This window comes from Phoxinus phoxinus, assembly GCF_949152265.1.
Source record: "Phoxinus phoxinus genome assembly, chromosome: 4".
Taxonomy (NCBI): Eukaryota; Metazoa; Chordata; class Actinopteri; order Cypriniformes; family Leuciscidae; genus Phoxinus; species Phoxinus phoxinus.
The window spans coordinates 25,663,648-25,677,537 of NC_136879.1; the positions used below are offsets into that span (position 1 = coordinate 25,663,648).

General features: G+C 38.6%; 2 protein-coding genes across 4 annotated transcripts; both read right to left on the reverse strand.

Moving 5' to 3' along the window:
• Nucleotides 1-452: 452 nt before the first annotated feature.
• On the reverse strand, nt 453-7,641 carry LOC306997945 (synaptosomal-associated protein 25). 2 transcript variants are annotated; one of them, XM_079611580.1, is made up of 8 exons: nt 7,455-7,641; nt 6,136-6,310; nt 5,416-5,457; nt 4,998-5,046; nt 3,941-4,052; nt 3,308-3,445; nt 1,063-1,207; nt 453-963 (listed from the first exon to the last, which is right to left on the reverse strand). In XM_079611580.1, exons 2-8 carry the CDS (start codon nt 6,187-6,189, stop codon nt 898-900), a joined length of 606 nt encoding a protein of 201 aa, XP_079467706.1. In that variant the 5' UTR covers nt 6,190-6,310; nt 7,455-7,641; the 3' UTR covers nt 453-897. The 2 variants fall into 2 exon arrangements, with proteins under 2 accessions (XP_079467706.1, XP_079467707.1); XM_079611581.1 differs by having other exon boundaries at nt 484-963; nt 6,136-6,214; nt 7,455-7,590.
• A 368-nt stretch (nt 7,642-8,009) lies between these two features.
• Nucleotides 8,010-13,331, reverse strand: capns1b (calpain, small subunit 1 b). 2 transcript variants are annotated; one of them, XM_079611578.1, is made up of 11 exons: nt 12,875-13,331; nt 12,411-12,464; nt 12,287-12,317; nt 12,011-12,103; nt 9,405-9,462; nt 9,254-9,318; nt 9,077-9,145; nt 8,815-8,893; nt 8,541-8,657; nt 8,376-8,434; nt 8,010-8,265 (listed from the first exon to the last, which is right to left on the reverse strand). In XM_079611578.1, exons 2-11 carry the CDS (start codon nt 12,455-12,457, stop codon nt 8,239-8,241), a joined length of 645 nt encoding a protein of 214 aa, XP_079467704.1. In that variant the 5' UTR covers nt 12,458-12,464; nt 12,875-13,331; the 3' UTR covers nt 8,010-8,238. The 2 variants fall into 2 exon arrangements, with proteins under 2 accessions (XP_079467704.1, XP_079467705.1); XM_079611579.1 differs by lacking the exon at nt 12,875-13,331 and adding an exon at nt 12,621-12,809.
• Between the last annotated feature and the right edge of the window lie 559 nt (nt 13,332-13,890).

Genomic DNA, 13,890 nt, shown 5'->3' on the forward strand with positions numbered 1-13,890 from the left:
TTCTTTCTCAGACACGGGGAGTGGCATTGTAATTGCCTGCAGCAACCGGTAGGTGGGTGTAGTGAGAGTTCCTCAAATATGCCAGCACGAGTCTGGAAAAAAAGCTACGTTGAGATTTGTCTAACGGTTTAAAGGGATAGTTCGCCCCAAAATGAAAAATTGGTCATTTATTTTCTTCCGTGGATCATAGAAGAAGATTAGTTAGGATAATGTTAGAGAAGTAACCAGTTTCATTGTAAAAGGATAAAATCTCAGTGAATGGTGACTGAGTCTGCCAGTCCCTATCATCGCAGAAGAAAAAAGGTTGGAAACAAAACTAATAATATAATTGGAAAGAGTGTTCATTTTATTATATTTTAGTATTACTTTTGATTTAATAAGAATGCAAATAAATAAAATAAATAAACAAATAAGTATGCTATTTGAGGAACCTAAGCAAGTAGGCCATTTTTAGCAGAAAAAATGTTTGTCAATCAGGAAAAGCACCTTGGATTTATGGATTTATTTTTTTAAAAAGTTACTCAAAGTAAACAAAGACAATACATTTACCAATACAACTTTAAGACAGTCTGATTAGTGAGCTGTTATCACCCACAAGTGTTCTGGAGGCTTAAAAAACAAGTTAGCAGTCTAAAACATTTTATGTACAATACATGTTTAAATCACAAGACTAGTTACAGTATATTAACATTCTTTTAATTTTTCTATAAAATAAAGCTATGTTGTCAGAACATAATAATATGAATAATTTACTGTCATATCAGTATGCAGTCATCCAAGTTCCATAAATAGCCTAGTAATTTTAAAGATGGATAACCTAATCATTTGTGTCATTTTGTATGCACATTTTCCTACAGAAGACTGTAAACATGTTTAACAAAGGAAAATCCCATGTTTTTATCTTGATATTAGCTTTGTGGCCCTCTGGTTGGCCTCATTGATGCGGGATTCATTGACCATGGCCTGCAAAAAACAGAATCAAAGAACAAAGAATGGTTAATATAAATAGGTTCAGCTGCTCTTTGTATAACAGACGTCTCTGAACCCTTTCCAAACACTGACCTTGCTCTGTATGCGTTCAATCTGGACATTCTGAGTGTCGATTTCATTGCCCATGTCAAGTGCCATGCTTCTGAGGTTGCCAAGGATACTGCCGACCTGGGCCAAGTTTTCCTCCATTTCATCCTCTCTTACATCGTTTGTCACTCTGTAAAACAGATCGCACACAAAAAGTCAATGACACACTGTCAACTGACTGTTGATCACTATATTATCCCTCCGCTTGCGGCGACTGTTTACATACTTTAATAATAAAATAAACAAATACAAATTAAAGTAAACGACAGCAGCCCCTCATGGACGACTGCTGTCACATATAATAAAACATAAACAAAACACAACATAAGTCCAGGCCTGTTCCTCTCTCACTCTTCACTGTCGCCGCTCCTCCTTTATGCTTCCGCTCCTCCGTGAGAGATGTGAGACCGGTGTGTTGCGCAGGTGTCGCTTATCATTAATCACGCCACCGGCCTCACTCAGTTCTCCCACGGCCCTCGTCCTGCTCGCCACACTTAATTTCCGCTGGTCCCACCCGGCCTCCCTCTCCCGCCTCTTATCACCTGATTCCTCTAACCAGTCTCCGCTGCCTCCCGTCAGCCCCTCTACTACTCCTCGGCATCCCCTTGGCGACGTAGATCCATCTCAGGCATACCATGGGCCAGCTACCCCTGGGCGAGTGGATCCCCTGGCTCCGCCTCCGGCCGCTTATCCCGTCGTTCCTCCTCGGCTCATCACCCTGACTCCTCCACCTGAAACCTTCGGCCTTCCGGCTTCACCGGGCTCCCTCGAACCACCGGCTCCGCCTGGGTCAGACATCGCCCTTATGCCACACACCTACGAGCCAGTCCGGTCGTCATCAGTCATCCCAATGGCCTCATCAAGAAGATCCCTGCCATGGCTTCTCCCTCCTTCGTCTCCTCCGTGGGTCTCCATCAAGGCTGGCTACAGTTACGTTGTATGTCTTTGCCTTTTCTTGCCAGCCTGAGTTCGTTATTAGTTGCCATTGTTACTCATTTGATTAGTCATTCTGCTCAACTGGTCGTGTTTAATTACCTTTATTTGTCTCCTGTATTTAAGGGGCTGTTTACACGACACTGTTTTCAACTAAAAACGTAACACTTTTAATGTGTTTTGGCCGTTCGTTTACACGACAACAGTGTTTTGGGTGCTTTTGAAAACGGGTTGAAAGTGTAAGTTTTAGAAAATGGTCTCTGTGTAAACAACAAAAATGCAAATCTCTAAAGACGATGACGTCAAGCAGATGCGTCATGCACATTACGTGTTCAGTCTATAGTGTTTCATCGCCATCTAATGGCCTAGCAGCAGAATACAGCATTTTTAGTTGTTTTCGTTGATCCGTGTGAATGTGGATCGGTGGAATGTGGATAGGTTTGCACTGCACAACATCAGGAAGATCAGGCCTTTCCTAACTAAGCATGCAACACAACTTCTCGCCCAGGCCTTGGTTATCTCTAGGCTTGATTACTGCAATGCTCTTCTGGCTGGTCTTCCATCATGTGCAACTAAACCTCTACAAATGATCCAGAATGCTGCAGCCCGTCTTGTCTTCAACGAGCCCAAAAGGGCCCACGTCACTCCTCTGTTCATCTCTCTGCACTGGCTACCACTCGCTGCTCGCATCAAGTTCAAGGCTTTAATGCTTGCTTACAAATCGACCACAGGCTCAGCTCCCTTCTACGAGTCTACATCCCTACCAGAAGCCTGCGATCGGTCAATGACCGCCGGCTCGTGGTACCATCACAGAGAGCCACAAAATCACTCTCCAGAACATTCTCATTCACGATTCCTTGCTGGTGGAATGATCTCCCTACCCTTGTCCGGAATGCAGAATCCCTGACTACATTCAAAAGACAACTGAAAACTTATCTCTTCCGTGAGCACTTGACATCATTTTTTTTTTTTTAAACCCTTTCCTTTAATCCTCCCTTGTTTGGCTTATGCTACTCTGAGCAATGCCTGAACTTTGTATTTTGAGCACTTCTTGCGTTGTTTTTGCCTCTTCACGATGACTCGCTTGCTGTAGTCCTCAGTTGTAAGTCGCTTTGGATAAAAGGGTCTGCTAAATGACTAAATGTAAATGTGGATCGTTTTGAAAATGGTGTCGTCTATACACGGAAAATTCAAAGGAAAAACTTCTCTGTTTTAAGTATATCAATTATAAATATATCCACCAAACCGCTTATTTATATATTTGAGAAAGAAATGGTAATGTCAAAAGTCCTGGCACCTTCTAATATATCCACCGCTCATGGTCATCTTCTCTCTCTCATCCACCACTCGAGAGGAGGGCTGGCTAGACACCACCCCATCTTGATTATTACCCCACACCTTCTTATACGCCCCACTTGCTTCAAAGTCCTTTAATCTGAGAGAAACCATGAGAAAGACACAAAGTTACCTAAATTGGTCATTTATGTTGTCAAGAACCTATACCTTGAGATATTATCTGTGAAATTTAGGCAGTAATTGCGGACTCTGACGACACAGTTATTTGGTGTTGCATCTGTTTTGAATGAACCACACAAAAATCACAGTACATTTTATATTGGGTTGGAGTTGATCAGCATACTTCTGTAGTTTAAGTCATGAGTTTCATGAGTTCAATGGTAAAGACCAGTGAGGGTAATTTTTTTTTAATGGTATTATTACTCCTTTCACAACGTTACTTATTAGGGCAATAATACATAACACACACACACACACACACACACACACACACACACACACGTATGTATCCAACTAGTTTACTGTGATTTTTTGAGTTCACATACGCAACCACTGGCATAAAATGACACAAATGAGGTATGCAAAGTTTACATGCAAGCATACTAGAAGCCGAGCCCCTCCAAACATCACATACTTATCACAGGAGCACAGACCGCAGCATTTGCCCAGAACTGTAAGGTTTTTCTCAGCTTCCCTCATGTCCTGGTTGATCTGGTCCAGCCCTTCCTCAATCCGTTCCAGTTGCTCTGGATGACGGAAGGTAGGATCACAGAGTATGGGAGTTTCAGTGGTTAAAGTATGGAGACGAGATAAAAAAACACAACAACAGAACAGATGTCTTAGCAAGAAGCGCCACACACCCACAAGCAACTAAACAATTACGGCAGCTCTAGCTCAAAACGACAAGCAAAACAGATATATGAACTTAAACATGACTGAAAGACATTATATTGTGACAAAAAAAACACTGTGTTTGTTGTGAGCACAGGTGGCACACATTTTAGGTTCATTTTGAATGTTTGCATGGGGAATTGCATTCACATCAGCTCACAAAACAGCAAAAAAAAAAAAAAAAGACAAATAGGAAGCAACGTCAAAGCAGGACAGGTTAACCAATGGGACAGAGGCATGGGCAGAGAGGTGACATCATTGACTGCCAAAGTCCAGCCATGGCTCAGGTGTCTGGGAGGAGACCTACTTTGTACATGGCCAGATGCACAGCCCACAACACCTGGCCATGTCAATGAGATTTTTCTCAGCCTCCTTCATGTCCTTGTTGATCTGATCCAAGCCCTCTTCTATGCGGTCCAGTTGTTCTGCCCATGCGGGGGAGATAGGGGAGGGCATGGGTGGCAGCAGGAAGGGCAATTGAAAGGGGTAGAAATATGCGAGCATGCACATACAAACGAATACATGGTACATATTTCTATATGCACATATATGGCTGTATATACAGTATATGTCGCAAAAGACGAGTAAATAACTAAAGATGAAGAACACATTGTGTATACACCCACATCTTGCTTGCACATATTATCATTAGCATACAGATAATAGCTATACCTGTCATAGAGATGCAACAGGATTAATGAACAACTAATTATGCATTTGCAAGTAATTAGTTCATTGTTTAGCTGCTGTACATTTGATCTCTATTTAATCACGGCATGTATGAAGATAACTCATTATACCTCCCTGCTCATCCAGCATTACAAGCGTCCTGATCCCTGCATCTTTACTCTGTTGAAGAATTACACAAATTATTCAGTACACATTGACATAGATAATTCAGCAATATTCTTTAAAACTAAATCAGCTTTATATGGATGGGTGGGTGGGGTGGCTGGATGGATGGGTGGATGGATGGATGGGTGGGTGGATGGGTGGATGGGTGGATGGGTGGATGGGTGGATGGGTGGGTGGGTGGGTGGGTGGGTGGGTGGATGGGTGGGTGGATGGATGGATGGATGGATGGATGGACAGATAGATCTGATAATATATTTTACTATCAGCAATACAAAACACAAAACAACTGTTGCTGATCACAGGATGAGGTAATTACAATTATTAAACATATTATGCATGCTGTTGTTAATAATGATCACTCACCCCCTCCAACAGAAGCTTCAAGTTTCTGGTGATCTCAAGGGACTGTCGGAGGTAAAGATTGAAAATACAATGTTGACTAAAAAGAACATATTGAAAACTCAGTTCAGCCAGTTTATTAAGTGTGAATCTATGTGCTTAATTCTGATTAGACTGAATAGTCAGTCAGATTGTACTGAAAATTATTGATTGTAGTGAAAATGACTTGAAAGACTTTATAGTATTTTAATATCACTGTAATATTGTTGCAGCCCAATTGTTTTTTATATTAGACTTTTTTTAATCAGTGGCAGGACAATAATAATAAGCACTCTGAATCTGGGTCTGAACCCTGTTGGGTTAATTTTGCCATAAAGACCGGCGAACTGTCCCTCAGCCATTATATAACACCCAGTGGAAAATCTGGTGATGAATAATGGCTTCATTTCTGTTTTCCCCGCTACGTCACAATGGGAATCGTAATCATTCTGCAGGTGCATATAAAATATGTTTAGCATCATCATCCTGGTTGCTATGTACCATGGGAATAATTGAGACCTGTAGTAAACTCTAACAAGGCAACACGGAAAATGTTTGATGTCATCACTGTAGGCCTATTGATAAGCAGTTGTGCAGCCTCACCAAAACAGGACAGCAAAACACACACCATCAGCTGAAGATCTACACCGATCAATGCAAATCAATGTAGAAGTTTGCTACTTTAATCATTGTTGTTGGAATTACCTCATCTGTCACCTGATTGGCCCTCCCCTGCAGGTCCTCCACTTCAGATGCCATGGTGGAGTCGGCAGCCAGCTGAGTACTGCAGCGGGGGGGAGGACAGGTCGAGGGATGCGGTTATTCTTAGAGCAAAGGCTTTATAAACTCAGCATGCCTCAGATTGACAGCAATAATTGGTCTGGTACAACGGAGAAGAAACAGCACAGCATAAAATCAGACCCCCTCACGCAACACCAAAACCATCATTTATTAATTGCTAGGTGCATCTCAGAATCAGCACGCATCCCGAGCATTAGGGTGGAAAATTATATATCTCGACCAACCTTAAACAACTGGAGCTTACACTGTTTAGAGGGTGTGTTTATATTGTCACCAAGTCTTTCACACCTTTATTTTGTGACTAAAAAAACAACCAGCGGTATAGGCATTTTAAACAATGCAACTCTTATTTGCAGCATAAGTTACTTTGAGACATCTTCAATGTCTCTATGTGCAATAATTTGACATATGAACATGAACCAAAGATGGAAATATATGAAGAAAAGGTCAAGATGTTCCACATCAAAACAAACACTTAAACCCATACAGATCTTGAAATGTTTAATGAAAACCCATCACAAATGTTTCCATTTTAAACAGCTTCTTTCATACATTTCCTCAGAGGAAACTGATATTCTACCTCTGTGGGTAGTTTTAATTAGTACATCATGATGAACTTATAGTCTTATGATATTAATTGGGGGGAAATCATTTATAAATTATCCCTGTACATCAATCAACACAAATAATTCTGAAATATACAATATGAACATGCAGATGTATGACTTGTAAGAAACATTTGATCATATGGACTAATAGATCAGCATGTGCATCTATGAAATATGAAAAGAAGCAATAAACTAATGTTTTTATGATGAATTTGCTTCCAGTACACATGAGACAATACACAGATTATATATTTCTATCATCTGTTGTTGTCTCTGTGTGTGTGTAATGGAAGCAAATTGTTTGTGCAAATAATATGTATATAGGGAATATCTAGGGATTAATCTTGAACTAAATCAAATCTGTCATGATTAAGTAATCGTTTGCCTTCGCGTAGGCTATCTATTACACGGGTACAAAAATCTAAAACATTTTTTTTTTTATCAGAATAAACTATAGGAGTGATAAAAAAAATAACAACCTCAAAACAAATAGCATCCCAATGCAACATTAAAGCCTAACATAAACAGATGCCATGTTCTATGATAAATTAGATTGCCAAAATCATCTAAAAGTTTATTTTTCAACTAGACGTTTCAAAAAAGAATGAAACTCACCGTATGACAGCAGATACACGCTTAATTTTTATTTCCCCTGAGGATGACGCGAAGATAAAGCCCGTTTTGTTCACCTATACTCGCGCTCAACACCTGTTTGCTCATTGATCTGATTTCAGCATCATCTACTCAGCGCGAGCAGCAGTTGTCTTCGTCCCAGGTAACTCTGAGGCCACGCCCCCATCATGAAGACGATTGGCTGTTGTTCTATTCATATCTGGTGCTGGGCTGTTTAATTGGCTATTGTGTCTGTCAGTCATTTTCTATTTCAGCCCACTGATGCGATTAGATTGCGTTGCTCAGAGCAACCGGTGTTTGCACACGTAATGAGTTGAGGTCTGCTTTGCTTTTGTGTTTTCAGAACAAATTACGTTTATTTATACATCAGCTTAATAACTCTGCAAAAATGACAGCTCATTCACATCCTCAGTGATTAAATCATATGGCTCTGGAATGTTGTTAAAAGCTATTATCTAAAACATATGAACATGGTTTTTAATCTTTGGTTGAATGCACTTTGTAAAACTATAAAGCCAAACATGGAATTAATGTAAATGACACAATAGGCATGGAATAAACTATGGAAATGTGGCATAAACTTGACAACAATGGAAACACTATCAGGCTGCCCAACAAAGCTGCCATCTAGTGTAGAGGGCACAGTATGATCATGCTGTCATGCTAACAATTAAACTAATAATTATGTCAGTTAATAAAACAAAGAGAGGCCACAAAGAAGAACTGACAAATTAATATAACCATTGTGCAGTATATTCGTCTTCATTCAGGAGTACATAGTCAGCTGCAACCACTGTGAACAAGAAACAAAAGAGTTATATAGAAGATAATTTAGCAGACTCATGGTACAAGTCATAAAATGTTGGTTTCTTGTGGTCTTCAATTGTAGTTCATGTACAGTACCTCTTGAATGTCGACTTTAATGGTGCCATTGTTGTCTTTATCAAGTGTCTTGAAAGCACCTGAAAATAAGAAAATATTAGCAAGGCAAGTCATGCTAAATCTAAAAAAATACTGAGCCTATGATGAAAGAATAAAGAAAGACTGCAAAATATTCTGACAACTTACGACACATGGCATCCAGGCGCACAAGACACCCAATGTAATTATCAAAATCCATGTTGCCCTGTTCATCACTATATCGCCGAACGATCAATTGGAAAAGCTGGTCATTGAGCGGGAACCCTAAAGGATGGAATAAAATAACTAATTAAACCCAACAAAACATATTCTATTCCACTCTGACTTCTAGTATTTTCCCACAATATAAAAAAAGCACATAGAGGCCTTTCAAAACTGCAACATAAGATGTAATAATGTCAGCACTGACAACACTGCTCACCTGCTGCATTGAAAGCTGCAACTAGCTCACAGGACCCAATCATACCAGATTGATCGGCATCGAAAGTCTTGTAAATGCCCTGGATTTAACAAAAATAGTTTGCTTTGAAACATTTATGACAGGAAAGGGAAATCTGTCGGATGTACAAGATAGCTAATACATATCCTAAGTGGCAAACTTGTTGTTAAAGCAATTAGAAAGAAAAATAGGTGTGACCCTATAAGGTCAAGTACAAAAAGTGTAAAATGAACCGTTATTGTACCTGCCACCTCTTGATATTATTCCAAAGATACTTGAACTCCTCAAATCCCAGTTTTCCAGTACTGTCACTCTGAGAGCAGATAGTTAAGGTAAAATTGATGTACCATTTCAACACTTATTCATAAAATGTAATACTTCTGTTAACATTCTGTTAATGATTGATTGTATTGAAGGATACGTCCATTACTGCAACCATGCTTCTGCAGGACTCGATAGAGAAACCATCCGTCTTCAGATTGCCATCTAGAATTGAAAATAAGGGATCGTCTTATTAGCATCTTTTACATAATGCCTCATTTGTGTCATATGTATATGTTAAAGAAACTTACGTTTGGAAATAATCTTGTTAAGGATGTTCATCAGTTCAGTAGGGCTCACCTCCATGTCCTATGATGAGAAAAAATTAATAAAACATGTGAGAACAGCCACACTCTTCTTTTAAAGGGGTCATGACATGAGAAACCAAATTTGCCATGATCTTTTGGTATATAAGAGGTCTTTGTACCATTAAAACGTCCTGCAAGTTTCATAGCTTAAGACGTCCTCCCCATTATAAACAAATCATTTATTTAATCAAGCTCTAAATACAGCTCGTTCTGGATCCATGGTAAGAAGTGACGTCACGGTACGAAGTGACGTACCAGCGTTTGCATATGACCGCCTCCAGCGCAAGGCAACTACGCTCATTTTGTATCATTGTCGCGCCCGCGCACCGCGCGCCTCACAAGTGTTCAGTCGACGGACAGCGAGTGGGTCTGTGTACAGGGAAATTACGATGCCGCAGATGTGCTGTTCCTGGCTGTGGACAAACAACATCTTTGAATACGCTGCGAAAGATCCAGTCGTCAGGGAAAAATGGATGCACTTTATTTTTTGCGGACGTCTCAGTCACGGCAGTGTTAGTTTAAGCGTTTGTTCTATACATTTGAAGGATGACTGTTTTGAGAAAAAATCCCAAAATGATGCTGCCTTTGCCAGAAAACTGTTGCTCAAAGATAAGTCCGTGCCGACTATTCTGGGCTCAACAACGACGACGCAAACTGTAAGTAATGTATTTAAAACTTTAAACTACTTTTTAAATACGCTGAATCCGCAAATGTTCTGGCTGGGGGCGTTAATAATTGATGCATAGGCACTGACGTTAGCCAATCATAACAGTGGGCGTTAACACTGAACTCTTAAAGGGGAAACACCCCCAAAACAGACTGTTAGAATCAGAGGATGAGAAACAGGGTGGGACAAGGTCATAAATCACTACATTTTAAAAGTTTTTTTGTAAAAAGAAACTATAGTAATACTATAATTGCACCTAAGGGAACATAATAATAAAATTTAAAAAAAACATGTCATGACCCCTTTAATACAAGCTCAAAACAATCTCACTTTTTTTAGAGACTAGTAATATCCTAAACAAAGAACTTGTATATAAAATATATTTAAATCAGCAGTTCTCAACCAGGGGGCCACAGTAAACTGAATGACTTTAATTTGATTATTTATTTAAATCTTATTTTATTATTTTAAGTGTAATAAAAATGCTAAATGCAAAAATCAAGTTGTAACGTGGAAACTTATTTTTCCCCATTTCAGTAATTGTTGTTTTTACAGAATCAAATCTTGAATATTACAAAAATCACAAAATTATTCATTACATTTATTTAAGATATATAGATGTATACACACACTCCCAGTTTCTGGCTGTCTTGTCATAGTTAATTTGATTACCGTATGCTGTTTGCAATGCATTATGGGAGTGTAGTTCTTTTCCTTAGTAAAGCCATTAAGTACACAGTCTTGTACCTTTGTCTTTTTGCCTGACTTTCAAAAACTATTTTGCTTCAAATCAAAGTTTGTAATGTTGTGATTCACCTTGTAGCTGATTGGATTGGTTCAAGGCTTATTGGTCTTTAACAAAGACTTAAAAAAAAAAAAATCCCTATGGGAAAAATTTATGAAAAGAATACTTCCGGAAGTCCCTGTTGCACTCTATTGTTATAGGAAAAAGTAACTTAAGTGATTTTCTCTAATATCCCCCCAGTTTCACAGACAAGGTTAAGCTAGTCCCAGACTAAAATGCATGTTTGAGCTGTTTTAACTAAAAACAACTTGAACTGAAACATCCTAAAACATGTCAGTGCCATTGTTTTGTCTCAAGATGCACACCAGTAATGTTTTTTCTAAGGCAGTGCACATTTATAAAAGCTACTTAAATGTCCTAATTGAACGAAGGCCTAATTCTGGTTTTATCTAAGGGCTGTCTGTGAAACCGGGCCATTATGTTTTGATAGTAGGCTAATTTTCCACTAGCGTAAAAAGAAAGTATCCCTTTAACTTTAAAGAGAGCTCCTGGATCTAATGAATCCAGTACTCCAGTAAAGCAGGCTACCACGCCCCTCTATGATTCAACACAAACCAAACCAATTGGGTCACAATGGCAGGAATGTGAAAAAGAGGAACAGCCAGTCATACTTCTTGCCCCCGGACTAGTTTGGTATAGCCACACCCATGTTGTCATTTTGAAGTTAAGTAACTCTGAATGAGATTTACAGGCCTATACGGAAACAAACCCAACTGAAAACAGGGAAAGTCATGCTGGGTGGAGCAAAGAGATGGAATGTGGACAATGGCTTGATGTGGAATTTTCAGGGTTGAGACGGAACATCTGATGAATGTGTTCTAATGTGTCTGATTTGTAAAACTGTAGTCAGACTTTTATGGATCTTTATATGCAGGTGTAGGGATCATTTGAGAAGCATATTCGGATGCAGGTCATAGGGGATGATACATTTTCCACGTGAATGAAGCTGCCTGTGCTGATCTTATTAGAAACTGCTGAACCACAGAATAAACATTCGAACACTCCAATAAAATGGAAATTAAAAACAACATTGGAAAGAACAGATAAAAAGTATGTGGTCAGGAAAGGTCTACTCACATCCCCTGCAAGTTGTTGAAATACTTTGCGAAACTGCCTCTCCTCATCAGTCTCATTCTGGTTTGCATATGCCAGCGGTCTTCTGGGAGGAGGCTGGAAGAGCAGACAAGTTAAGTACTGTGAGAAGTGCATTCAACTTTTTCATGCGCCATGTAAGAAATCAATGGACCACTATATTTGTCTTCCAGGATTCGCCAAAGTGCTTAATGACATGGCACAACCTCAACCGTAAACATCACTATGAAAAATTAGAAATAAATAAATATGCAAACTTACAGGGTCAGAAGGAGCAAACTGGTCGACATTGCTGTGTTGCATGGAAAAAGCAAAACGATACCATGAATTTGTTGAAAATGTATTATTTGAACAAGCAGCAGTAAAGTAGTAAGAGCACGCTTACCTGACAGCATCTACGAGCCCTTTAAGTAATCTTTGGGCCAAAAACATCTTGAGACTGAACAAGACAGAAAAAGAAAATATAAATATGTGATAAGACAAACATAAATATACTAAAATAGATAGACACAGACCAATATCCATTACAGTCAGCTGACTACAAGCCTAATTTATCGTTATCTAGCAGTAAAAAATATTGTTTTATGGTACTTACCTGTGGTATTCTTTTTAAAAGGTAAATCACTGAATGAATAAACAAATTATGTAAGTAGTCTACTCTACAGGCCTAAGGGAATTTATATCAACACAAAAATTGGTAACGCATTACCAATCTAGGTTTAACTAACGTTAAGTTTAACTAAAAACAACTTTAAAGTTACAGTTTAGCAGGCCGCTGTGGTTTAATCCTGACGCACATCCGAAATTAATAATGCTAACCATTTGAACTAATATTAAATAAGAACTTACCAAAACAAAGACGCTGAATGGATCCAGTGAAAAGGTACAGAGAAGAAGAAAGACGCGCAGCTCAGGTAACGTTAAACAGATAAAAGCAGCTGTTTGCAAAAGGCGACCAGTTCTTGATGAATAGAGCAGTTCTCCACACCCAGTCCAGTGATTTGTCAAACGCAAGGTCCTAAAACCAGCCTGGTTTCTCAACAACTGCAGAGGTGATGCGTCATGACGTCAAATTGTAGGCCACAAATCTGTATTCTCAAATAGATAGTAAGCGCGCTCCCTAGTGTACAAATCCTGTACTGCAGACTTGATGTTTGTGACTTTGTTCAAACAGTTTCAATGAAAGAAAACATTTCTAACAACATTTTGTTATTGCTGTCTTTATTTCTAATAAATGTTACCAACTAGCCAATGACTGTAATTGTTTACTAACACTACAACAAATATTGCAGTTTTAAATGACAACAAAAATCAAGCAATACAAATACCAACAATATATGTATTAATTAATTAATTAATTAATTAATTAATTCATTCATTCATTCATTAACCAAAAATCAAGTGTTTTCAAGCTTCTTATTTTTTTTACCCAGAGAGCATTTTCAGGTACTGTTTAATTTAGTTAAATCTGGTTTTAGAGAACTACTTTTAAACTGACTGTAATCATCAAACATTCCCATTTACAATGACCTGACCAAATATGTGCAGAGAATTTATGAAGCTAATAATTAGAAAAGAAGAAAAAAGGTAGCCTATAAATAAATACAAACTGTACTTTCTAAGAACTACCATGAAACCATTTATTTGGGCAATGCACTTATTCAGTTATATTGTAGCATGAGACATGTCAATGAATATTCAGTTTAAGACCTCTCTCACTTTTATGGGAAATGTACTTTTTGGATTTAGTCAATATTATAAAGACGTTGAAAGCACTTTTATTGAATTTATTTAGTTACTGACCAAATTTCAAATTCATAATTGCAAGTTAAAAGCCAACTTTCTTACAACTTGTCTCTCAGTAA